At 39.1% G+C, this 24,931-nt stretch overlaps 12 protein-coding genes across 12 annotated transcripts; 8 read left to right on the top strand and 4 right to left on the bottom strand.

Moving 5' to 3' along the window:
- Nucleotides 1-1,426: 1,426 nt before the first annotated feature.
- On the top strand, nucleotides 1,427-2,533 carry KSS1 (mitogen-activated serine/threonine-protein kinase KSS1; the record flags this gene model as incomplete). Its single annotated transcript, XM_056228055.1, has 1 exon — nucleotides 1,427-2,533. The coding sequence occupies one exon, from the start codon at nucleotides 1,427-1,429 to the stop codon at nucleotides 2,531-2,533; it is 1,107 nt and encodes a 368-aa protein (XP_056087814.1).
- Nucleotides 2,534-3,528: 995 nt separating this feature from the next.
- On the top strand, nucleotides 3,529-5,145 carry BUD9 (Bud9p; the record flags this gene model as incomplete). The annotated part of the gene is made up of 1 exon (XM_056228056.1): nucleotides 3,529-5,145. One exon carries the CDS (start codon nucleotides 3,529-3,531, stop codon nucleotides 5,143-5,145), a length of 1,617 nt encoding a protein of 538 aa, XP_056087815.1.
- Nucleotides 5,146-5,461: 316 nt separating this feature from the next.
- MTE1 (Mte1p) lies at nucleotides 5,462-6,277 on the top strand (the record flags this gene model as incomplete). The annotated part of the gene is made up of 1 exon (XM_056228057.1): nucleotides 5,462-6,277. The coding sequence occupies one exon, from the start codon at nucleotides 5,462-5,464 to the stop codon at nucleotides 6,275-6,277; it is 816 nt and encodes a 271-aa protein (XP_056087816.1).
- Nucleotides 6,278-6,408: 131 nt separating this feature from the next.
- On the bottom strand, nucleotides 6,409-7,410 carry NQM1 (sedoheptulose-7-phosphate:D-glyceraldehyde-3-phosphate transaldolase NQM1; the record flags this gene model as incomplete). The annotated part of the gene is made up of 1 exon (XM_056228058.1): nucleotides 6,409-7,410. One exon carries the CDS (start codon nucleotides 7,408-7,410, stop codon nucleotides 6,409-6,411), a length of 1,002 nt encoding a protein of 333 aa, XP_056087817.1.
- Nucleotides 7,411-8,933: 1,523 nt separating this feature from the next.
- RME1 (Rme1p) lies at nucleotides 8,934-9,821 on the bottom strand (the record flags this gene model as incomplete). Its single annotated transcript, XM_056228059.1, has 1 exon — nucleotides 8,934-9,821. One exon carries the CDS (start codon nucleotides 9,819-9,821, stop codon nucleotides 8,934-8,936), a length of 888 nt encoding a protein of 295 aa, XP_056087818.1.
- Nucleotides 9,822-10,918: 1,097 nt separating this feature from the next.
- TAM41 (putative phosphatidate cytidylyltransferase) lies at nucleotides 10,919-12,076 on the top strand (the record flags this gene model as incomplete). Its single annotated transcript, XM_056228061.1, has 1 exon — nucleotides 10,919-12,076. The coding sequence occupies one exon, from the start codon at nucleotides 10,919-10,921 to the stop codon at nucleotides 12,074-12,076; it is 1,158 nt and encodes a 385-aa protein (XP_056087819.1).
- A 352-nt stretch (nucleotides 12,077-12,428) lies between these two features.
- On the bottom strand, nucleotides 12,429-15,506 carry TFC4 (transcription factor TFIIIC subunit TFC4; the record flags this gene model as incomplete). Its single annotated transcript, XM_056228062.1, has 1 exon — nucleotides 12,429-15,506. One exon carries the CDS (start codon nucleotides 15,504-15,506, stop codon nucleotides 12,429-12,431), a length of 3,078 nt encoding a protein of 1,025 aa, XP_056087820.1.
- A 335-nt stretch (nucleotides 15,507-15,841) lies between these two features.
- Nucleotides 15,842-16,933, top strand: UFD1 (polyubiquitin-binding protein UFD1; the record flags this gene model as incomplete). Its single annotated transcript, XM_056228063.1, has 1 exon — nucleotides 15,842-16,933. One exon carries the CDS (start codon nucleotides 15,842-15,844, stop codon nucleotides 16,931-16,933), a length of 1,092 nt encoding a protein of 363 aa, XP_056087821.1.
- Nucleotides 16,934-17,355: 422 nt separating this feature from the next.
- Nucleotides 17,356-17,919, top strand: SCM4 (Scm4p; the record flags this gene model as incomplete). The annotated part of the gene is made up of 1 exon (XM_056228064.1): nucleotides 17,356-17,919. One exon carries the CDS (start codon nucleotides 17,356-17,358, stop codon nucleotides 17,917-17,919), a length of 564 nt encoding a protein of 187 aa, XP_056087822.1.
- A 1,671-nt stretch (nucleotides 17,920-19,590) lies between these two features.
- Nucleotides 19,591-20,700, top strand: FMP48 (protein kinase FMP48; the record flags this gene model as incomplete). Its single annotated transcript, XM_056228065.1, has 1 exon — nucleotides 19,591-20,700. One exon carries the CDS (start codon nucleotides 19,591-19,593, stop codon nucleotides 20,698-20,700), a length of 1,110 nt encoding a protein of 369 aa, XP_056087823.1.
- A 281-nt stretch (nucleotides 20,701-20,981) lies between these two features.
- Nucleotides 20,982-21,833, bottom strand: MCO32 (Mco32p; the record flags this gene model as incomplete). The annotated part of the gene is made up of 1 exon (XM_056228066.1): nucleotides 20,982-21,833. One exon carries the CDS (start codon nucleotides 21,831-21,833, stop codon nucleotides 20,982-20,984), a length of 852 nt encoding a protein of 283 aa, XP_056087824.1.
- An 864-nt stretch (nucleotides 21,834-22,697) lies between these two features.
- SKDI07G3060 (translation initiation factor 2A) lies at nucleotides 22,698-24,626 on the top strand (the record flags this gene model as incomplete). The annotated part of the gene is made up of 1 exon (XM_056228067.1): nucleotides 22,698-24,626. One exon carries the CDS (start codon nucleotides 22,698-22,700, stop codon nucleotides 24,624-24,626), a length of 1,929 nt encoding a protein of 642 aa, XP_056087825.1.
- Between the last annotated feature and the right edge of the window lie 305 nt (nucleotides 24,627-24,931).

The raw sequence follows: 24,931 nt of genomic DNA on the forward strand, positions 1-24,931 counted from the left end.
TCTTTCTTATACTATATAAGAGAGGTATATAAAACACACGCCGATTGGACATGTTAAATATGTTCAATATAATAATAACCTAGGGAATCTACCATAAGTTCAATGTAACGACTCATATCATTTATATATAAATTCCAAGTTGATGTTCAATTAATGGATCTTTGATTTCAGTTAACCGAACTCTCTGAACAGCTCGTTTAGCATTCCTTCATCCTACCAAAGATACGACATCTGTGTAACATATACGAAGTACACTTTAGAATACAATCTGAGTACTTCAGATAGTAATGATGACTAGTTATGTGAATAATGATGAACCTACTTGTTCCAACAAAAAAGGTTTCTGTTGGGCGATACAACTTCAGTGCAAAATATAAGAGGTATGCGTAGTACAAAATTTGGACCTGCGAATGGTTACAGTAGTCACTTATGCGGACAATGATAAATCCACTAAATTCATATCCTGTCCTATTCTTACATCATGGGTATTCCCGAATACTAATTCGCCCACTTTTTGGAAAGATTACACTCAATTACTACTGCTTTACCATTATATTGTGCACTTTTTTGTGCAAGCTGTTGTACCAGAACAAAAATACCCAATGACGGTAATTATACATATATTTTTTCAAATAGTTATTATTGAAGCTCTCATTTTAGTTTTGTAAAAAAAATTATCCAAAAAGTGTAAGATTTGTGCTTCTGCTACATTGATGCATATGGTGTATAGTTTTTGTTTTAACGTTTTGGTACCTTTTGAGGTAAAACAGAAAAACTTAAGTTCATTTGGCGCTGAAAAGTAAACACAAACTATAAATGAAGATATTCCTCATATCAAGTCCAAGAATAAACAAAAAAGGAGCCCAGGCACTGAGAATATGCGTCCAAACAGAGTCCAGTTTTCTGCTAGTGGAAACATATGACACATGATATATTCGACCGGTTTCGTGATACTAAAAATCTTACGGCAAAAAGAACAGACTGCCTATCCATTATCTAACATTCTCATTTAGTTTGAAATTTTTAACCTTTTAGATGATGTACTCTTTAAAATCTAAAGTTTTGAACTTTTTTCCTTCACATTCCTGATTTTACACATTCAAAACGCGCTGTGAAGTTGATAGAAATTTGCAGATAAAGGCACATTTTTATATTTTATGTATCTTTTATTGAAAAGTAGAGGTCTCCTAATTGTTCTCAAGTCGTTACATTTTTATTTAACCGAACTTAACAGCTATATATTCTGGTTTTCATTGAATAAATTTTCCGAACTACCCAGATTTTTTTTTTCTTCCTCTTTTTCTAGTGGATCAGATCAAAGCCGACTAAAAAATTCGAGAAGCTACAATAACCTCTTTTAAAAGTTGAAAAGGGTCATTCCTAAAAAAATTATCTGCTTTCACATTTTTCTTCTAGTGATTCAAAGATGGCGAGAACTATAACATTTGACATTCCTTCTCAGTACAAGCTCGTAGATCTGATAGGCGAGGGAGCGTATGGAACAGTATGTTCGGCAATTCACAAACCTTCTGGTATAAAGGTCGCTATCAAGAAAATACAGCCCTTCAGCAAAAAGTTGTTTGTTACCAGAACCATACGTGAAATCAAACTCTTACGGTACTTTCACGAACACGAGAACATAATAAGTATTTTGGATAAGGTAAGACCCGTATCTATAGACAAGCTGAACGCAGTTTACTTGGTCGAAGAGCTGATGGAAACTGACCTACAAAAAGTAATCAACAACCAAAATAATGGTTCCTCTACTTTAAGCGATGATCACATCCAATACTTCACCTACCAAATTTTAAGGGCCCTAAAGTCTATTCATAGTGCACAAGTTATCCATAGAGACATAAAACCATCCAACCTATTACTAAATTCTAATTGTGACCTGAAAGTTTGTGATTTTGGGCTAGCTAGATGCTTAGCTAGCAGTAGTGATTCAAGAGAAACCTTGGTTGGCTTTATGACAGAGTACGTAGCGACGCGATGGTACAGAGCACCAGAAATCATGTTGACATTTCAAGAGTATACAACTGCTATGGATATCTGGTCATGTGGGTGCATTTTGGCAGAAATGGTTTCTGGAAAACCTTTATTCCCAGGAAGGGACTATCATCATCAATTGTGGCTAATTCTGGAAGTCCTAGGTACTCCGACCTTCGAAGACTTCAATCAAATCAAATCCAAGAGAGCTAAAGAATATATAGCAAATCTACCGATGAGGCCACCTTTGTCGTGGGACACTGTGTGGTCGAGAACAGATTTAAATCCGGATATGATAGATTTGCTGAACAAAATGCTGCAATTCAACCCTGACAAGAGAATAAGCGCGGAGGAAGCTCTGAGACATCCATACTTGGCAATGTATCATGATCCAAGCGACGAACCGGAATATCCTCCACTAAACTTGGACGACGAATTCTGGAAATTGGATAATAAAATAATGCGTCCAGAGGAGGAGGAAGAAGTGCCCATAGAGGTGCTTAAAGACATGCTTTACGATGAGCTGATGAAGACTATGGAGTAGATCGCACGATGAGACTATCATTTTACTCTGTGGAGCTTTCCCATACCCCGCGTACCCGGAATATCATCTTAGTCTGTAGTCAATACGTAAAATAAGAGACTTTAAAAATACATATGCACGATGCATGCCAGCTGAAAATGCAAGGAATGAAGACGCATCACCGCAGCGATTTTTTTTCACCAGCTAAGGAGCACACGAAATGCGGCTTCGTGGGCTCTACGCAGCTTCGCCTAAACGGGCAACGTAGAGAAAAAAAGCCAGCCATCGCGTGCTGGACAGCTAACGCGACAGCAAATAATTTGGCTATATCAATGTCCTTTATCCAGCATATTTCGCAGTGCATGGTGTTCCTAACCGACCTTGGTGCGTTCCTTCTTATTCTTTAAGCATTATGCTAGGATTTTTTGTTTACTTGTGCTTATTTGTTTAGTTAGATGTTCACATTTCTTTATTGACCAGGTCGCTGTGCGTAAATTTCACGACAGATCTGCAAACACCCAGCTAAGGATAGTCTAAAACTAATTTCGAAGGGGTTGAGGTAAAGAACCTATTTTACACTCTTATATATGCAGTAGGCGATTAAGCTATATCCGAAAGATTTATTTTAAGTGTCAGATACGTTCATTGAATCGTGAGAGAACCCCATTATATCTTTTTCATTCTAACATATTATTGTCATTGCGTCAAACCAAATCATTTCAATCCATTCACTCTTTTTTTCAGAAGGTGGCGAAAGATCACCATACTACACTTACCAAGATTAAGGAATACTTCAAGCTTGCTACTATTTATCAGACATTCAGCTTGCAAACATCTTCCAACCCCAACCGCTCAGTTATTTTTTATTTCTATTCATAAGGTTTTGATCTGATTGACATATCAGAACGTCCACTCATTTGATAGCATAAATTCTTTTTTTTATTCAAAGAACAATATCCAACTTTATACGTTCATTACATTCTTTTTTACTATAATTTTACCTTACGCTTTATGAAATGTCACAAATATCAAAAAATGCTTCGACTACAACAAATAATTCAACATCCACATCTGGATCTGCAGCGGTGTCGTCCGCAACCCTTCCTGAGAGCAACTCTCAGAGCTTCGATCAACCACACAGAAGAAGGAGATCTGGCTCATTATTTATTGAGAGGTCTCATCCGTCTCCATCGATGGAAGCGGAATCATACAACGTTTATATTGACGATAGCAAATACGGCGAACTACTAAAAGAGGACACCAATTCAAGTGGTACGGATGGTACCCAGGTCTTCGAAGATGCTAGAGATGAAAATTTCCATGAGGAATCACATAAAGTCCTAGAAAAGTCAATTCTAGATTTAGTACGACGAGATCCAGAGGCAGCAGGATTTCCACCTCCTCCTCCATGCCCAGTTGGGACGCACAGAAATTCCTCAAACGGATCTTCCGCTGAAACGAATCCAAATGGACACAGTAGCAGTGGTACCATATCTACTTCGGTACTGTTGAACATGGGTTCCGCCGAAAAGCATGTTGAGGCACCTAAAGGTGATTACATGGAATCTTCTTCAATGAAATCATTCGAAAAAGTGAAGGTAAGGCCTTCCTCGTCATATTACTTACCTCTTGAGGACACTTCACCGCAGCAAGAACGAAGAGAAACGATTTCCAAAGTCAGAAACCCAAACCAAGTACAGGGTGTATACCCTTCATTTTCTTCCATGCAATATGATGACGGATTCGCACCTTCGATTGAAGAGGCTATTGAGGCGGCAAAAAATAGAGTCTCGAATGACGGATCAAATGATCGTTTTACCGATAAAGTATTTATTCCGCATGAGTTCCAAATCCCCAAAAAGGCCTGGAATGGACGCTTGGTGAATAGGTCTCCCAAACTTAGAACTCCAAGAAACCATTCTTTGCTAACCGACATATTAAAGCCATCTGAAGCAATTGACCACGCTAACACATTAACATCCAATATATTGCATGACCCCACTAAAGAGGGTCTCATATCTCAAATTCAAGATCGAAGGCAAAGGGAAAACAACCAGCCTGTTTTGAATCCAGTTCACAGTCCCCAAAGCGCTTTCGATATTGCAATGGATGCCGTGGATAGTCAAAACAGATTATATGAAAGAGAATACGTGAACAATACAGATAGTCATTTAGTTCTTGAGGAAATCGGCCGAGGGAACCACGGTACCAAACAATACAAATATCAAAAAAATCCTAAAAAAGGTGACGAAGAGGGGATATCGACTTTTTATATGCACACAATGCCTATTCAGAGAATAGATTCATCCTCCGTATATTCATTTGATTCACAAACACATGGATTTTCAGAGATTTATAGTATATCAAGAATCATAACAACATTGTGCATTTGTCTTTTGGTTCCGCCTTTGTTCTTCTTCTTTTCAGTCAATGGTGATAGTGGCATTTCGAATTACAGATTAATGAGAATAATAATGAATTACGAACATAAAATTGGCCTCCTCAAAGGGTTTGAATGGGACATTGATGTACGATGGTTCAGAACCTTATGCCTTGTTTTAGGATGCATAGAGTTGTTATTTATATTTACTGGCATAGGGGTAGGATTTGGCGTAGGAATGACAAGAAAGTGATCATTCATCATTTTAAGATGTCTTACTTACCAAATGTATTTTCATACTCTTAGCACCATTAGAAACTTGTATTATAGATTCCGGAAAATAATGTAATTTATGTATTAATTTATTGTAACTTTTTAGGGGAAAACTTCCGCATTAGGAACCCACGGTCGAAGAAATAAAAATAATATTCCTTATATTGAGAGGATGTATAGTTTTTTTTGTTGGCGTGAGGTGAAAACAGAAGGCGGTTTAAGAGGCCTCGCGATGCTGGATCTCGATTGAAGTACACAACAACCTTAGTGTATTTACCAAACACCGGTGGCAGGCCATGCTATCTCATATCGTTGAGTATGAGTGCCAATATACTGATCAACTCTACAAGAAGCGCAAAATCTGGCATGATGGCAGACTGAAATATTTCCAGATAAATAATAAATTCACGCTTTATACGGAGAAGGATAACATTTTGTTAGCTAGTGAGTTCAAGACAAATTCCAAGGAGCTGGGGGCGATTTTAAACCCCGAAGGATTTGATATTGAAGAGCATAGGGTCTTTAGTCAGTTTTTAGTGATAATTTCAAGTATTATAGAAGAATATGATAGAGATATTCAAGTTACAGCATCCCATGTCAGGACAGATGTGCCTAATTCATCCTTACAAAGACAACAACTCGTCATCTCACAAGGTGTGCCCACATTAAATCATACTTCGACAGCAAGGGAAATTCATCCGAAGAGAAAAGTGGTAACATCGAAAAATAAACAGAAGAAGGACGATGGCGCTGAGGGCGGATTCAACATTAGCAAGCTTACTTTGAAGGTCAATAGGCCTTTTAAGAAGCCTAAGAGAATATTAGACGCTAATGTGGTAAATGAATTGAATAGGCCGAGTGTACGGAGAAAAAGGATTCCTGAAACGATTGCACAAGGAAATGCAGCGAATACTCATATAAAGGAGGTGCAGAAAATAGCACGAGCCGTATCAGGTAAAGATATCGCACCATATCAAGTGCAGACAACCCCGAAAGAATTCGGAGGCAAATATGACTCCGAGAGCAGGAAAGGTATGGAGGAGATGATCAAGACTGGCATCAGGAGAGTAGGGAGGATACGAAGAATCGTCCATGAGCCTCTTAACATTTGATCACACTTCAGGCATTTTAATGAGTATATTAGTCGGCATACGTACATATCCTCAAACTAATTCAATACTGGGAATCGAAAAGGATGAATGAAAAATATATGATTAGATAGAGATACGTATAGCTTGAATGATCACATTTTTTCCTCAACCAGCTTATATAGCGCTTCAATGTCTTCAGAGAATTTTCTGATGCCATCAGATAGTTTTTCTGTAGCCATTTGATCTTCATTTAGGACATATCTAAAGTGGGGTTCGTCGCTGATGAAAGTGACTTTTTCAACACCTTCCTGCTTAGCAGTTTCAGTGTTCAAGATATTTTCAATAGGATCTGTGGACTCATATAACTGTTCCAAAATGTTCAGGGGTAGAGTCATGTCATCGATCCCCGCTAAGGCCTTCAACTCGCCTAGATTTCTAAAGGAAGCCGCCATCACCTCAGTAGCATAGCCGTGCTTCTTATAGTAGGTGTATATCTTCTTGACAGAAAGAACACCAGGATCAGTTTCTGCAGTGTAGTCTTCACCTGACAGGGCCTTGTAAAAGTCCATGATTCTTCCCACAAATGGAGAAACCAAAGTGACATTTGCCTCTGCACATGCCACTGCTTGAGTAAAGGAAAACAACAACGTCATGTTACAATGGATACCATGTTTTGCTTCCAATTCTTTAGCAGCTTGTATACCTTCCCATGTAGAAGCTATTTTGATCAGGACTCTTTCTTTAGGTACGCCTGCATCTTTATATAATTTAATGATGTGAAGGGCTTTTTTGACCGTGGCCTTCTTATCAAAAGACAATCTTGCGTCCACTTCAGTGGAAACTCTGCCTGGAATAATCTTCAAAATCTGCGTACCGAATTCCACCAAGATCTTATCCATGGCATTCTCGATTTTCTCATGGTCGGTCTTACCATGCTTCCTGCCATACTCGACGGCAGTGTCGATAAGTTTCGCGTACTTCTCCAGCTTTGAAGCAGCCAATATCAGAGAAGGATTGGTTGTCGAGTCTTGTGGTTCGTACTTCGAAATGGCCTCAAAATCTCCCGAATCAGCTACTACACGAGTTCCTGTCTTCTTCAACTGATCCAAGGACGAATTAGCTACTTTTTGTTTTTTCTCTGAAGGTTCCGACATGTTTATGATTTTGTAGGTATAAATAATCTCCAGACCTATGTCCTTACATAATCTAACAATAATCCATGACCTGCACTGGCAAGAAGTAAGGAAGTGCAAAGTTGTCCCTCCCTTTATATGTTCATGCACCGTTCCCACCCAACATGTCCTGAAGGAGCCAATATGCTCCCCTCATTCGCCCCCCCTACTGTTCAGGAAGGGCCCTTCCCAAAGACCTAACTTGTTGGAAACCAAAGAAGTAACGGAAGAGCAAGAACAGGCGAAAACAGGCTCGTCCACCCCCCGCGTGAAGGTTCTTCTTGTTAGCTCGTCATTTTGGATATCCTTCAAACCCAGACCGACTATTGAATAAGCCCTTTTGTGTCACTAAATCCTGCTCTCTATTACCCTACCAACTTCTGGCATAATAACCGCTCCAAAGGGAAATCTCTCTAGAAGAGAATATTTGGACGGATGAAAATGCCGCTACCCCTATTTGTAAGAACATTGTATTAGTAGCTAGTACTTATTTAATACTGAGATGTCCTCAGAAAATTAAAAGAAGACAAAGGGAAAAATTTGTCCACCTAACCAAATATTGTCTGCACTCATTTTACCGTCCCTACACTCTCCTCAAGAAAATCGTAAATCAGAAAAAATAAAAATGCCATTTTTCTTTTTCTTTTTCTTTTTCTTTGCTATGCAAATCTTTTTCCATAAAATGGTTGATCTAGCGGTTATTGTCTCTTAATATGCCTTTCTTTGAAGTCGCTCTGATCACACAAGGTTATTATCAGAAGAAATACGTGCAATGCAGGTTCGTCGATGGTCCTCGTCAGAGATATTCTGAAAAATAACCGCTAACAGGGAAAAACATAAAAATCTTAGTTAGGAGAACAGCAATCCACTATTTGCTAGAAGTTTCGTAAAATGCAAGCTAAAAAGGTAGGATAGTGCATCCAGAAATTATTTTGGTAACAATTTCCCAGAGCTGTGAGCATAGGAACCGCTGAAATAATATTTAGTAGTTAGAGCATAGCTGAAGAAAAATTGTGGTCTTTTTCATTTTGTTCGTAGGAGGCCAAATGTTGAGTGCTTTAATCACTGGGGAAAGTATGCAGTCGAATTAATTGATTTGAGACGTAAGGCGTACACATCGTGCTAACCAACTGATTATATCTACATGTCAAACAAACTTGGAGAAGATTCCAAATATTAGAACAATCTTGAATCATTTGAGCCGTTTTCCGTTGAGCAGCAAGTGGAGAAGAAAAACTGAGAGAAAGTTTGAAGTCGAAATAATTGTCCAGTGGAGTAATGACTAAACGAGAAAGGAAGAAAAAATGCGAATATTTGTAAAGTGTCTTATCTAGCGAAGTAACCAACATGGTATTCTAGACGTCAAATAGCTAGTGTTCGTAGTTGCCAAAGTCCTTTTTTCTTTTATTTTTTTTAAATGAGATGCAGTGGCGTTCATTTCTGCACGCACTTTCAAGAGTCCCTATTGCTTTTTTTTTTTTTTTTTCTTTTTTACTATGTTACATCTATTTGGAAACATTGTTCATGATTTTTTTTAAACGCTTATTGAACCTCGAATCAGCATTATTGTGCACCATGGCTACATGCCTCTTGTAGGCATCCTTCCGCTTGAATGTCTTCTGACAAATGGAGAATGGGCAGTTTAGTCCTGGATATCTTTCTACTTTTAGATTCAATGACTTCTCCATCTCCATATCAAGCTCGCCTCTATGCTGAGATGAGCAGTGCCTTCTCAGACCATTTGCTTGTAGAAAACCTAGTATTTTCCAGGGGCAGTGCCCTATAGGACACTTATACGGTCTTTCCAGATTGGACTCGTCTAAATGCGCGGCAAACTTTAGTAGCGTTGGAAAGTTTTCAGAACAATGAGCACACCGGTAACTTCCTCTTTTTGTCTGCTTTGAAATGGTACCGAACACTTTGGGGTCACCATATAACTGTGCCACGTGCGAGGATTGCGAATAAGCCAGAATGGACTCCGGAACAATTTGTTCCATCGAATTGCTCCCAATAAATTCTGGATTCGCTTCTTCTTGAGGTCTATGATTTATGAGGTCCATGAACTCCGAATCAGTTAGAGGCAGGGCATACTGTGCACCCTCTGTTATCTTACCTAGCTGTGACTTCAGCTCTGTGTCCCCTTCGAAAGATAGATTTGGTCCATCAGCCTGCCCTTGTATTTCTGAACCAACTGGAATCATAGGTATTAGCGGTTCCAGTAAAAGGTCCTCGGTGGAATGGAGACTGAGATCCTCTTTTGAAGGTGTTACAGAGTCTTCTTTCATGTCTCGAGCTGTTTCGTACCAACGATAAAGCGATTGGTCTATTTGAACAGCCTCTCCATCCAAAGACAGCTTGGCTGTGAGATTGTTTCGCTCTTGATATAATGACATTTATACCAAATTTCCAGGCTTCTAGTAGGAACCTGACGAGTTAGCTGTATGATTTATAAGAGAAGAATGGCAGTTACTATGACAGATAACTATACATTAGAAGCAAAATCTGCTCTTGTTGTATACTTTAATGGCAGAGGTACAAAATAGTCCTCACCATAAGAACAAGGAAAAATGAAGCGAATGACATAAGACGTATCTATCACATTGCTCCCTTTTAATTCGCTCGAAGGCACCGGGCTTGTTCTCTGCATACGAAAAAGCCAACTGAAAATACGGTGATATATTTAAAAACATGTCCGGCCATTTCTGCCCGCCTTTTGCTGGCACGGCCTGTGGGAGTAATTCGGATTTTCTTGTCCAGTATACGTCGGCCATTTGATGTAATATACAACATCCCACTTCGTGCCGCCAATTTAGGAATTGCAGCATCCCCTAGAAAAGGAAAAAAAATTACGACAGCTTACATCCCTTTCTGGCCATGTTGTTATACAAAGATGTTGCTCGATTAATTTTCGCCCACAAGGACTCCTCCGTAAAACAAAGGAAAAGGAAAGGGTATTTATTTGCCTTGTATGTCAGAGAATATGGAAGACTTTTCGATGTCCCTCCTATTCTCGTCTATTTATTATAGGAAAATATAAGCTAGAAGGGTCGTTACATGGGATAACTAACGCGGTAAGATTAGGCCTCTTTCTATCATCTAAAACTCAAACATAAAAATATATATGATTTCCTTCCCCACGAAGATACAAGAAAACTATTAATCAAACGTCGCCATGGAGCTGCATTGAAAATCTTAGTAAATCATGTATCTTGAAGTTTCACTTGCTTGTCATGGCTTGTTATCTCGCACGCTATATGCCCCACTTTATAGGTCAAGTGACCTCTCATCACCCGGAGAACGTAAAAAAGAAAATATATCCTTCAGCCTACTTAACCGTAAGTAGCATAGAGTGGATATTTCGACCTACTGGCATGTAAAAAAGGTTTTGAATATTTCTGGAACAATTAAGCGTGAGTGAGATTAGCACGTCTTTGAGCTGCTAATTGTGTTTATACGAAACTGAATTTTTTATTTCAATCACGCCTGAATCATGCTACGAGCTTCTGAAAACCACCTACACTTGCTGCTGAGATGCTACGCGACACACCCAAAGGTGTTGAAAAGACCTCTGAGCACGCATATCAAAGAGGAAAAGAGTACTTTCCAAGAAACTGGAATTCTCCCCAATGGAACAATTTATGAGAGGCAAAATCGTCATATTGAAGGAATTACTAAAGACAGTGATCTGGAGCTGCTAGAAAAGGGTATAAGGAAAACTGACGAGATGACTTCTAATTTCACTAATTATATGTATAAATTTCACAGACTCCCCCCTAACTATGGAAGTAATCAACTTATCACCGTTGATAAGGAACTTCAGAGAGAGCTGGATGCAGTTTTGGCGTCCTTTAAGGCTCCATGCAGGTTTGCGTTCGGCTACGGTTCAGGTGTTTTCGAACAAGCGGGATATTCGGAAAAGGATACCAAACCTCAAATTGATATTATCCTGGGGGTCACCTATCCATCGCACTTCCACTCTATCAATATGAGACAAAATCCTCAGCACTATTCCAGTTTGAAATACTTCGGTTCTGAATTCGCCTCCAAATTTCAGCAGATTGGTGCGGGCGTGTATTTCAACCCATTTGCGAATATTAATGGACATGATGTAAAATATGGGGTAGTTTCTATGGAAACGCTTTTGAAGGACGTAGCTACCTGGAATACATTCTACCTTGCGGGGCGACTACAAAAGCCTGTTAAAATACTGAAAAATGACTTAAGAGTGCAATATTGGAACCAGTTGAACTTAAAGGCAGCAGCTACACTGGCCAAGCATTATACTCTGGAGAAGAATAACAATGAATTTGATGAATTTCAATTTTACAGAGAGATCACTGCTTTAAGTTATGCAGGTGATATTAGATACAAACTGGGTGGGGAAAATCCCGACAAAGTTAACAATATTGTTACTAAAAACTTTAAACGGTTTCAAGAGTATTATAAACCCATTTACAAAGAGGTGGTGCTAAATGATTCATTCTATCTTCCAAAAGGATTCACTCTGAAAAATACTCAGAGACTTCTACTCAGCCGCATAAGTAAATCGAGTGCACTGCAAACTATCAAAGGCGTTTTCACTGCTGGGGTCACGAAATCAATCAAGTATGCTTGGGCCAAAAAACTAAAATCGATGAAAAGAAACTAATTTATCCCATATTACTTACTCATTTTCCTTTTTTTGAAACTTCACTTGTTACCGTTTTATCTCTTATGGAGAACTACTATATTCACATTCCTAATTTCGGTCACCGGTCAATATTTATTTAACTTCTTCCTTTTCTCAGGTAATATACATTTTCCCCATATGACCACCCAAATCGGCGCTCAACCGTTAATCGCATAGTGGAAAAGGATTTACTCGTCTCGGTCTATGCAAAGGATTTTTTATCTTTAAGAGCTCATCCTGATATAGTTCAGGAAAGTATTTTTATCCACTCTTAGTTATAAGGGTTATGCTACAATTATATTTTATAGTTAAAAAAAATTTAAACAATTTTTCAAATACTTAAATATTTCTCCATAAGATTATCGGCTAACTCTGCATTCCCACTCTGTTGGTAAATTATAATACTGTTATAGGCAGCATGTTTTTTCAGCTTCTCATCATGATAGTTTTCTAAAACTCTATTATAATACTCAACTGCAATCGATACCAGACCGATTAGATGAAAAGCACGTCCTAAGTTGTAATCTGCCTCTTGCTTTTCCAGATCCGTGTATTGGTCCTTCCTTATTGTGTAATAACGATATAGATACCGTAATCCATGGAGTATCTGAAAATGTCTTTGAGCAGTTAGTCTTTGCATAGCACGATGAATATGCGAGAGCCCCATTAAAAGGTTAACCATAGGGTCATCTGGGATATCGTTTTCTAGCCTTGTCAAATATTGCAATGCTGAAAGAAAACCTCTGCTAGAGTAGAGTAAGACAGCGTAGATATAATACAGATATGGCGATGACTTTTTATCGGGGTTGTCCACCTCTTTGTTCGTTATTGAAGCTTGCCCATTAACCTCAGTGTTATATCTGCAACTATCAAAAGCTTTCAACTGCCTTAAGAAAAACTTCTGTTGAATAGTGGAACTCAAAATATTCAGAGAAGATGGTCCACGACATAAGGAATACATAAATACCTGCAAAACTTTCCTATTAAATTGAAACTGATTTAGTAAGCCTCTTAAATTTTCTGCCAATTCCTCTTCATCGTCCATATGTAGAACAATGGCTAATTTCACAAATTTCATCATTTTAACCCTTTCTGGATCCTGGAAAAAAACGTTTACTTCCTGAGCAGTTTCTACTACGCTTAAGCCGTCTTCGACGCTTTGATACTTTGTTATTACCAAAGAAAGTTCCATGAATAGTTCAAACCATTGCTCATACGATAGTCCTCTCAATTCTGTTGCAGATGTTAGGGTGACTCTTTCTTCCATTAGTGGCCCTTCAAACACGCTGTCCCCTTCAGCTAATTTGGACAGTCTTTCAATTTGGAAATCAAGCTCGGTATTGAATTTTTTAGTCCTCCTTAAAATACCGACGAATTTCCTAGACCTACTTTTCATAAAGAAGTTCTTGACACTCGAAAAAATATCCACCAATTCGGAAACTGTATTGATCCATACGCTGGCTTGTTTGACTTCGCCAAGCGCTTGATCAAATTTGAATTTTTTGATCTTTTGGTATTTATCCACGACTTTTGCCGTTATTCTTCTTTCCCTTTCTATTCTCTCTCTTTCTGCATCATAGGGCGTGCGCTTTTTTTTCCTAAATGTTCTAAATTTGCTATCTTCCAATAATGGTTTACTGGAAATGTTATTCGAAATATCGTTCGAACCTTTTTCCGCAGATAAACTATGGAGGGTTTCCTCGACTTGATGCTTTCTCATTTCCACCACGTCAACTAACATATTCTTAAAAGTTTCTGGATCGTTTAAGTGATAGTGTACTTCCGCGAGAGATACACGGATATCCAAATCACCTGGCTCAGATTTAATGGCCAATTCATAAAACTCTTTCGCTGTTTCATAATTTTCGGTTTCTTTATAGCACCTCGCCAGGGGTTTGAAAACATCAGTAGTACGCCATTCATCAAGAGACAACAATGGTGTGAAGAAATCAATGGCCTCTTTATACTTTTCAGCCCTTGTTAAAGCAGTCGCGGCTTCAAAGTACAAATCTGCGACATCGGTGAAAGTTTCGTCGTAGAGACATTGAAAGTGATTAAGGGCTTCAACAAGGTTATCTGTGTCCAATCTTAACAGGCCTAATCTAACTCTGATGTCAATAGGTATAGTATATGATTTCTCTTTTTCTATGGCAGGTAAAGAATCGAAAGTACTGTTTTTAAATCTTCTATTGTCAAATTCCGAATCATCCGGAACATCGTCCCAAAATCTCTGCAATTCACGACGTTGAACCCAGCGTGCGCACTTTTTAATTGCCTTTATACCATCAACCTCACCTACGGCGTGTTTCAAGAATAGTTCCGCGAGGATATTCAAAAAAGACCAATCGAATGGTATACATTTATATTTTGCATTAATTTTTTTCCAGTTAATCTCAGGGAACATTTGCATATCTTCATCTTGTTCAAGGGGTTCCTTTTCTTCTACTTCTTCTTCTGCCGCACTCTCTTCTTCCGAAGAATCTAAAGCATTTTCTACAGCAGCCATAATGGCTTCTCTTCTTTCAACGTTCGCATTAAATACTTTCATGTAAAGCTCAATGGAGTCGTCAATTCTATCATAGTCGACGTAAAGAATGGCCAACTCTCTCAGTATGTTCGCATCATAAGGGCTGTATATATACAATTTTTGAAATCCATCTAGAGCTCTTGCCAATTGGCCTGTTTTCTTGTACAATATTGCTCGACGATATATCGATTCCCATTCCATAGGATTTAAGCTTATAACTCTGGAAAAGCAGTAGATTGCTTGCCTAACGTGATCCAAGTCAGCCGACAGTATGGCGACTATTTTCCAAAATTCCCAATCCGACGCATTTAGATGAGCAGCTAAAAACCAGGAGTTGCAACAGTCATTAAGTCTTCCTTGCAGTTGATAAATATCACCTAGAGTCTCATAAGCAGCAAAATTACGTGCATCTTTTTTGATGACCTCATTAAATAATCTCTCTGCCACTTGTAGATCATTCCTGACAAAGGCTTCATTAGCCTCGGAGAGCAATTGTGCTACTTCTGGATCAAGTACTCTTTCCTTCCTTTGGCGGCCATAAGATTTACCTTTATCGTTTTTCTTCTTCTTTTTCACTTTGAAGTTACTTGCTTCCCTAATCGCATTCATGAAATCTTCCTCATCATCTTCAGATATCTCCCCATAATCTGAAAACTCTGCCAACAAAGAACTATCCCGCTCAGAATTGTATTCATCTTCACTAAATCGCGGATCGTGAGATCCATTCTCGTCATCGTATTCTTCATCCTGAATCAAATGCTTGTAATCGTTGATATTGCCGTATAGACTTTCTTCATCTTCTTCATTTTCCTTACCAGCACCAAGTCCTTCTCGTTCAGCAGATTGCTTTTGCTGCCTATTTTTTAGTTTTTTACCTACCATCGCGGATCGACCTTAGAGCTGCACTACTCCTCTAGTTCCAGTCCCCTTCTTCACTAGCTGAAATTGTACGCAATGCGCTGCCATTATTATCATTTGTCTCTTCTTAGCCGAAGCGCCTTAAAGAAAATATGCACCGCATCAGGAAATTATACCTTTACGACGAAAAGGATGAGCTTACGTCTCACGAGAGAAAAAAGATTCCTTTTTGAGTTAGGTGGCGAAATGTAAAGAAGGCTAGCAGTATGAAGGGATGTGATCTGTGTTCAAAAGGTATCAGGTCAAATCATAGCGAGAAAGTGGAGATAGAGACACGGTGAAATAACCTAAAAGTAACAATGTTTTCCGGTTTTAATTCTTTTGGCGGTGCACATGGTTTTGTCAACATGCCTCAAACATTTGAGGAATTCTTCAGATGCTACCCTATAGCCATGATGAATGATAGAATACGGAAGGATGACGCAAATTTTGGCGGAAAGATTTTTCTTCCACCAAGTGCCCTAAGCAAATTGTCCGTGCTGAATATCAGGTACCCCATGCTTTTTAAGCTAACCGTCAATGAAACTGGACGTGTGACACACTGTGGTGTTTTAGAATTTATTGCCGAAGAGGGTAGAGTTTACTTACCGCAATGGATGATGGAAACATTAGGCATACAACCAGGATCTTTATTGCAGATCTCATCTACAGATGTACCTCTGGGCCAGTTCGTGAAATTGGAACCTCAATCTGTGGACTTTTTGGATATTTCCGACCCTAAAGCAGTCTTGGAAAACGTACTGAGGAACTTTTCTACTTTGACTGTGGACGACATCATTGAGATTAGTTACAACGGTAAGACATTCAAAATTAAGATTTTGGAGGTTAAACCCGAATCATCATTAAAGAGCATATGTGTCATTGAAACTGATTTGGTGACAGATTTCGCTGCACCTGTAGGATATGTAGAACCTGATTACAAAGCGCTGAAGGCCCAACAAGATAAAGGAAAAAAGGGGACTTCCAGTAGGGGCCAAGTTTTGGATCCATCGGTGCTAGGACAAGGATCAATGTCCACAAGAATTAACTACGCAGGCGTTGCCAACAGTATAAAGAACAAACAATCTAAATTTCTTGGTGAAGGACAGAACATATCCGGTAAAGCCCCCAAAAAAGGTCCAAAAGCCAAGCAAAATGTAAAGGATATGAAAATTACATTTGACGGTGAACCCGCTAGATTAGATCTGCCTGAGGGGCAATTATTTTTCGGTTTCCCAATGGTTTTACCGAAGGAAGATACAGAAGGTGACAGCGAGGCTAAATCTAACGAACAAAATTTCCAAGGTCAAGGGATCTCACTACGAAAAAGTAACAAAAGAAAGCCAAAGAATGACCACGATTCATCCAAATCCAAAGCCCCTAGGAGTCCTGAAGTTATCGAAATTGACTAGAAAATTATACATGAAATGCACGAAATATCTAGCGTCTTTAACAATTATACAGAGTCTTTCGAAGTTAGTAAGTAGGTCTTAAATTTTGAGGGCTCTGCGCATCGCAATAACTTTGTTGTATACTTTCCTCGTTTAGTGTGAGTATACAAAAATGAGCGGTGGCGCGATATCTCCTCGGCTTAATACCGAAGAAATTCCCTTCGTTTATTCACACTCAAAATCTATTGTGTTGTTGAAAAAATAAAAAATAGAAAGATCAAGATTATATAATCTTACTCTATCAGTATATAAATGAGGGATTTCAATTTTTTCCATTGTTACCATATCATTTATTTAGTTCAGCTTTCGAATTCCTCTCCCCACATACTTCAGGCAAAAATTACAGCACTTACAAGCCATTAAACTCTAACATATATTGAAAAATGCAAGTCTCTCCAGCTATTATAAAAGGTATCGCAGTCTCATCTCTAGGTTTATATGCCGGTATTTTAACTTCATCCACAGTTATTTCCATAACTACTCCAATAAACGTGTTAACTCAACATTTGAAGAATGTTTTGTGCACATTGGGATGTTGGAGCACTGTTTTGGGTGGACTAGCCAGCAGTGCCTTTGGCCTCAGTTACTTTTTAGCTGCACCAGGAGAAAGACCAAACTATCTGCTATGTGGCTTGGGTGTGGCTCCACTATCTGCTGCATACCTGTACTTAGTATCACTATTCAACCACAAGTTGGCCCCAAGATGCACACGCGACGGCAATGATCTAGAAAAGCAAAAAGATGAAAAACTACCTCAAAATCATCCACAAGTTAAGGATGGAGAAGCTGCATGCCCATTCTCAAAGATGAACAATGCAAAGACGTTGAAACCCGAATCCGAAAGAAGCGTGAAGTGTCACTCGTATATGTCATTGCACATGTGTATTGTGACCGGTATAACAATTTTTACCTTCAGCAAGTGTATCCTTGATGGATTCAAAGCATGAACGACGAACCAGTGTCCCGTTCCATTCACACTTCATATTTATTTATTTATGCTAAAAGTATATATGTGCTCAGCAAAAGCCAAAAAACCTAGTAAATAAGCAAAGCAAAATTTTTTTGGCCCAGATTAGACAAATATATTATTTCTATTAAAAAAAAAAGAATGAAGGCATGGTGGTCCTAAGAAAATAGCAGACAGGCAATTTTACGTATACTCTCCTTCATTTTCCACCCTGTCCCCTATCTGTCCCTGTACCTACCTCCCTTTGCTAAAAATATTAGTAACGGCGGCAACGATAGTTTCGGAACATCCTCATACGTAGGGAATGAGTCTTTTCTTTTACCTGCAGCTTTGAGTAAAAACTAGAACCGAAATCCGGATAAACTACGCAGAATGGCTTTGAACTCCGTGGGACACTTTATTGGGAATGGGGCGATATTGTAAGGTGACGTCAGGAGAACCAATTTGAGGCTACATTCGGAAGTTAAGAAAACCGGACCAGCAAATACTATGCCCGAAATGAAGGAAAAGCAAACAAAGGAGATTGAGACAAGCTGGTCAAATTTATCTCGCACTATTTCTTTTGATTAAGCTTTATGCATGTATATCGGTGAAGCAACAAGCCGGCCAATTTGAGTCGCGCTCCCTTAGTCATGATTAAGAAATCGGATTTTGTCTTTTTACCATGACATCCGTTTAGGTCAATATGCTTTCATTGCCCATGCGCTAGTTATTTGGTAAATGTGCAGGTTTCCTCCGAGTGGGGCGTGCCATCCGAAGCGGGTGACGAAATGCCAGAGGAGAAACGAAAAAAGAACGGTCCTGTTCTGGCCCGCGGCAAAGGACGTCATCAAAGGCGCCTTATTTCCTGCCGTGAGGTCCTTTCGGTGCGGCAGTGAAGCTGCGTTAATAGGCTTGCTTTTCACTCCTCCCGCGGAACACAGCTCAGATGGACATGAGCGTATCTACTTTGGCAGTGGTTCCGTAATAGTCCGTAACGTTCCGCTCACCACTTTGCATAACTGTTGCACTCCTATACGCCTTTTCACTTCGGCCCGTTCCGGTTTCGGTACCCCTTACCTACGTTGTTTCTAGAAGGCTTCTCCTCTCCGACGGTTTCGTGCGGGAGTCACTGGGGAAATTGCACATGGAAGTATTTGGGAAGACAAGGTTTACGAGAAGAAAACCCGAGCGTAATATTGGGACAATGCCCCTGGGTACTCAGCCTTTTCAGCGCGGAAGTCTAGCAGGTTGCAACAGCTCAAAGGAAAGTAGAAGCAGAGGTGAAGTAAAGGGAACGGTGATGCTTCCTGAAGGCAAAAAAGACAGCTCCATGTTAAACGTAAAGAAAGAAAAATAAAGGGGACTCATGGGGCTAGGGACATCTCAACTCTGGAAAAATCGGATCTTAGTTACTGAAAGGTATTCCAAAGTAGTGGAGTACCAAGTACATATATATATAAGCATGTGTTGTTCGCTCCTTCTTTCGTTTCGTTGATAATAGTCGTTTTATATTTTTGATACCATTACTACTATAAAAAAGAGAAGGGCGTATAAAAAAGTCATTAACCTGTATATCATACCACTTCAGAGCAAATTATACCTGTATACTCAGCCTCTCTCTGCAGATTTAAATACGTTACCAGCATATAAAAAAAATAAAAGAACAAAGATGTATACAAAACTTAGACCTATACAATCAGGAACATTTAGCACTGTTTACAAGGCATGGAGTACGCATCATAATCGCTATGTTGCTTTGAAGATCACTCCAAAATACAAAACCTCTGAAGCCAATATGAAGAACGAATATGACGTAATGAAAAAACTGAGCTCTTATAAGTCTCACCCCAACATCTGTTCAATGCTAGATTTTTACACTGACGATTCATACTACGTCATGGTATTAGAGTACTGCGAGTGCGGAGATCTTTATGACTTTCTTGATATTGCCAAGAGTCAAGGTACCCCATCATCTCCATCTTTGATCCAAATTGATATGCAGAGGATTATTAAGCAATTGTGCTCAGCCATCAGCTTTGCGCACAGCCTAGGGATCGCTCATCGTGATATTAAGCCAGAAAACGTTCTTCTTACCATCAACGGTGACGTGAAGTTGGCTGACTGGGGCCACGCTATTCAATCTTCCAAGTCCAATGACTTTCAAATTGGTACTGATAACTACAGAGCGCCAGAAACTTTTTCAAGCCCAGTTGATAACTCTTGCTACAAGAAGAGGCTGGACAAGTCATCCGCACCATTGTACAACACTTATAAGACTGACTACTGGTCTTTGGGCGCCACCATATTTTACCTGACGTTCGGTGATTGTCTTTTCAGAGTTTCCAAATCGAAGATGACTCAACATCTAAAAAACTTTGACGAGTTCGAAAAAAATCCATTCGCGTTCATCTACCAGAAGTATGTACAGCCAAGGCTCGCCTGCGGCTATAATGATGAAGGAAACCTGCAGGAGAGTTTACAACAAACAAGACAATTCGTTTGGCAAGATCTGCCCGATGTTTATGATGTTTTCCACTTATGCAAGATCATGGTGGATACGTTATTAAGAGTATCCAATGCTGACGAGAGATCAATGGAGAATTTCATGAATCAAGTTGATTCCGCTTGGAATAAAGACTCCTCAATGGACAGTTCTTTCTCTTACCAAAGCAAAATTGATCTCTTTTGGGAACAGTGGTCAGTTAACACGGAGTCAGCACCGGTAAACTTTCAGTTTAAAAATTTTGAGAAACCTTGCCTAGTTCAAGATAGTAAGTAAGAGAGAAAAAATGCTTTCATATGCAGGCATTCGTTTGTCTAGTTTGAGTTTTCACATCTCACCTGTATCTCACATATCCTCTTCATTTCGGGACTTTCAGCATATTAAACTACATATTACCCAGGCACATCATACGATACAAATAATATATATTCATATTCTATAAGAATCTTCATTAATAATACCTTTTTTTGTCCTTTCATTATATGTAGGGCTGAGATTTTTCAATGCGCTTCTTTATAAAGTAAAAAAATACTGTTTATGCTTTGAAAATTATTTTACTAACATGCAAAAGCGCCGCCAGTGGCCATTTTCTTCTCATAATGAATCAGTTCGACGTCTTCAATGGTATGAACTAGAATTTCAGAGTTTTCTTCATTGAATTCGAATAGGAAAGTGCCTCTAATCAGTCGTGATAGTTTTTTCTTTTTACTCTTTTCACTGGCACCATCACTTTTCTCATTCTTACCTACTTCGGTATCTCCACCTTTGTTAGACTTTCTTTGAGCCCGCTTTTCAACTGCATTCTCGATGTATTCGGAAATAACACTTTGATTCAGGTTATTGACCGTAGGATGTAAAATGTAGTCTATTACCGGCACGGATCTCATTGAAAAGGCGTTATTTCCTCCATTACTCTGATTTTTCTCCTTCAATTTGTCGTTAATCTCTAATTTAGAAATCTTGCAGTGATCATTTGGTACACAACTTTGCCACTTGACTACCAGCTTGTCATTGGAAGTTATAGTATTGTAGTTCTGAGGAATGTCCTTGGCTTCTCCGCCACGTGATATCGAAGATAAAGTCTTTACTGAACTTATGTGCAAGCGACATTCTTCACCCAGTATAAACTTTCGTACTATCATTCTTATGGCATTCAACGAAGCTTTATATTTGGATTTCCCATGCAACACAGGTATATAAGGATGCGAAGTAGGGAACAATCTTAAAATTATATTATCCGCAAGCACGGATTCTTTAATCATTTCTTGAAGTAAGTTAGGGACACCTTTACCGACTAAATAATCTGTCATTTTCCCCAAATTGGCTACTTTTTGGGAGTTAGAGTACCATCGAGAAAAGGTTCCCTTGATGGCTATTGCATTAGATCTGGAAACACTCTTTAGAAACATAACTTATAATCAGCCTATTTTTTCTGAATATACACTGCTGCTGTATGCTTGGCGGAGACGTGTTACCTTACATGGAAGCTTTAAAATCTACAGGCTTTGCTTGTCATCCCTCTTTATGAGCCCTTTAAGGGCGTCTTGTATATTGCATGCTTTTATTTTTTTTCCGTAACCGTGACTACGCGCTCACTCAACACATGACATATATCACAAGATGCGTTCAACAGCAATCTTCAATAATATCTCAACTCCACTCAATGGCTACATTAACTGTCTAATAATCGACTATAAGGAATTTAGAAACAGCAAATGCATCATATTATTTTCATCTTTTCTTTTTTTTTTTTGGCTGTTATGTGGAAAATTGCCCAAGCATTTTAATATACCTAAAATTATGTTCTGCCTGTATTAATTACAAATTAAACAACCGTTAGGCATCATCTGCGGCATTAGGTTCCCTTTGAGGTTCTTTGCTTTAAAGGTGAGCAAAGAAGAATAGCAAAATTGCCGCTGTCATAGTAAACGGATCTGTTACCCGACCATGATCGGTGCTTCCTCGACACTTTCTTTTTCTTTCTTTTTTTTTTTCACCTGTCTATTTTCTTCATGTTCATCAGTTAAATTTCAGTTTCACAGCTTTTCATTCACGGTATATATCATCTTTTAAATGCTCTTATTCTCGACGTATACATACATATATATCCTTAGACATATAAGGACGTTTCACGGTAGAACTACATTATAGATTGCCGAATCATCCATCCTTGTTTAGTACTGGTTGAGACGTGCTTTGTTTAAAATATCCGCTGCATCTCGATAAAATAGTAGTATTACTGAACACAATCAACTTCAACGAAAGATAAAAATATGTCGTCCCAATTTTTCCTGAAAACATCTCAAGACATCGAGCTTTTCCAAAGCTATCCTACCTTTGAGCAATCCAACACAAATTCTAAGGATTTCCCTGTCATTTCCTCGGTTTTATCGCCATGCGGTAGATTTTTGGCTTTATCTACGAAGGAGAACGTCAAAGTCTTCACGGGCCCGTGTTTGAACACAGTTTTGTTGACGATGAGATTAACCGATGTGTATGATCTGCATTTCTCACCCGCAGGTAACTATCTGAGTACTTGGGAAAGAACATCTGTACAGGACCCAAATCATAAGAATGTCAAAGTTTGGTGTCTGAATAAGCCATTCAAGAGAGACTGTCCTTCGGAAGAAATAGTGCCTGCCTACGAGTATCAAGCCAAATCCCAGAGTGGCTGGTTTTTACAATTCTCGAAATTGGACAACTATGCATTGAGGCTTTTTAAACACGACTTAAAAATTGTTAAATTGAGCTCGGAGAATGCCGACAATTTCGACTTCCAGTCTCCGTTCGCTGTATTATCTGACAGTGAAACATCTCAACATTTTACCACTTACTTAATCTCTCCGGCAGAACATCCAACAATCTGTACTTTCACCCCAGAAAAGGGTGGTAAACCAGCTCAATTAGCCATCTGGGCCCTCACTGAAGGTAAGATTACCAAGAAAATTGCTTCCAAGACCTTTTTCAAAGCGGATTCCTGTCAGTTGAACTGGAATCCATTGGGTAACGCTATCTTGTGTCTAGCCATTACTGATTTTGATTCATCGAATAAATCTTATTATGGTGAAAACACGCTATATCTCCTATCTTTCCAAGGTGTCAATGGAACTTTGGGTGGTAACTCTGTACGCGTTTCTTTAACCACTGGTCCTGTCCATGACTTCACATGGTCACCAACTTCAAGGCAATTTGGTGTCATTGCTGGCTACATGCCAGCTACCATTTCCTTTTTTGATTTAAGAGGTAACGTCGTTCATTCTTTGGCACAGCAAGCTAAAAACACCATGCTTTTCTCTCCTTCCGGCCATTACATTCTTATTGCCGGATTTGGTAATCTGCAAGGTTCCGTGGAAATTCTGGATCGTCTCGACAAGTTCAAATGTGTGAGTAAGTTTGATGCTACCAACACTTCTGTGTGCAAATGGTCGCCAGGCGGAGAATTCATCATGACAGCCACCACATCTCCAAGATTAAGAGTGGATAACGGTGTCAAGATATGGCATGTATCGGGCTCTTTAGTTTTTGTTAAGGAATTCAGGGAGCTATTGAAAGTGGACTGGAGATCACCATGTAATTATAAAACTTTGGAAAACAAAGATGAGGCATTGATCGAAGACCATATCATTAACAATTGGGAGCCACTATCTGAATCATCGACAGCTTCGCTAGATCCTAAAATATCCAATAAATCGGAATTGCAAATTCATTCTAGTGTCCAAGAATACATAAGCCAACACCCAAGCAGGGAAGCCATTTCTAATGGGAATGGATTAAAGGCCAAGGCCGGTGGCGCTTATAAACCACCTCACGCAAGAAGAACAGGAGGTGTGCGTATTGTTCCAGGGGTTCCTCCGGGCGCCATGAAGAAGACCATCCCAGGGCTAGTCCCAGGTATGGCCGCCAACAAGGATTCCAACTCCAAGAACAGAAGAAGAAGAGCTAATAAGAAGGTGGGTGAAACATCACCTGATTCCACACCAGCAGCATCTCCTCCTGTCGCCACAAGCGCCCCAACTCCCAATAAGGAAACTTCCCCGGAAGAGAAAAAAATGAGATCCTTATTAAAGAAATTAAGGGCCATTGAAGCCCTAAAGGAGAGACAAGCCGTTGGTGACAAATTAGAAGATACGCAAGTTCTAAAAATTCAAACTGAAGAAAATGTTTTGAAAGATTTGGAGAAATTGGGTTGGAAGGATGAATAAACTGAAAATTCTATTCAAACAAACTGTAAATATGAGCAACGCCAAGTATGTTGCTTTGAATTTTTTTTACAGTTTCCCATGAATTACTCATTTTTTTTTCGCACTTGTTTATTGTACTTCTCCACATATTTTTTTTACCAAATAAATAGATATCGATACATAAATAATTAGTGAGCATCTTTCCTTATTTTCAAACCCCGGCCAGCCGCATAATACAGTATTTGCCTGTGCTGTGCCACATTGTGTACATGACGGGATATATGTGACGTTTAAACCGGAATAAAAGCCTGGTGCGTCCGCCACCA

The sequence above is a fragment of the Saccharomyces kudriavzevii genome (genome assembly GCF_947243775.1).
Source record: "Saccharomyces kudriavzevii IFO 1802 strain IFO1802 genome assembly, chromosome: 7".
Taxonomy (NCBI): domain Eukaryota; kingdom Fungi; phylum Ascomycota; class Saccharomycetes; order Saccharomycetales; family Saccharomycetaceae; genus Saccharomyces; species Saccharomyces kudriavzevii.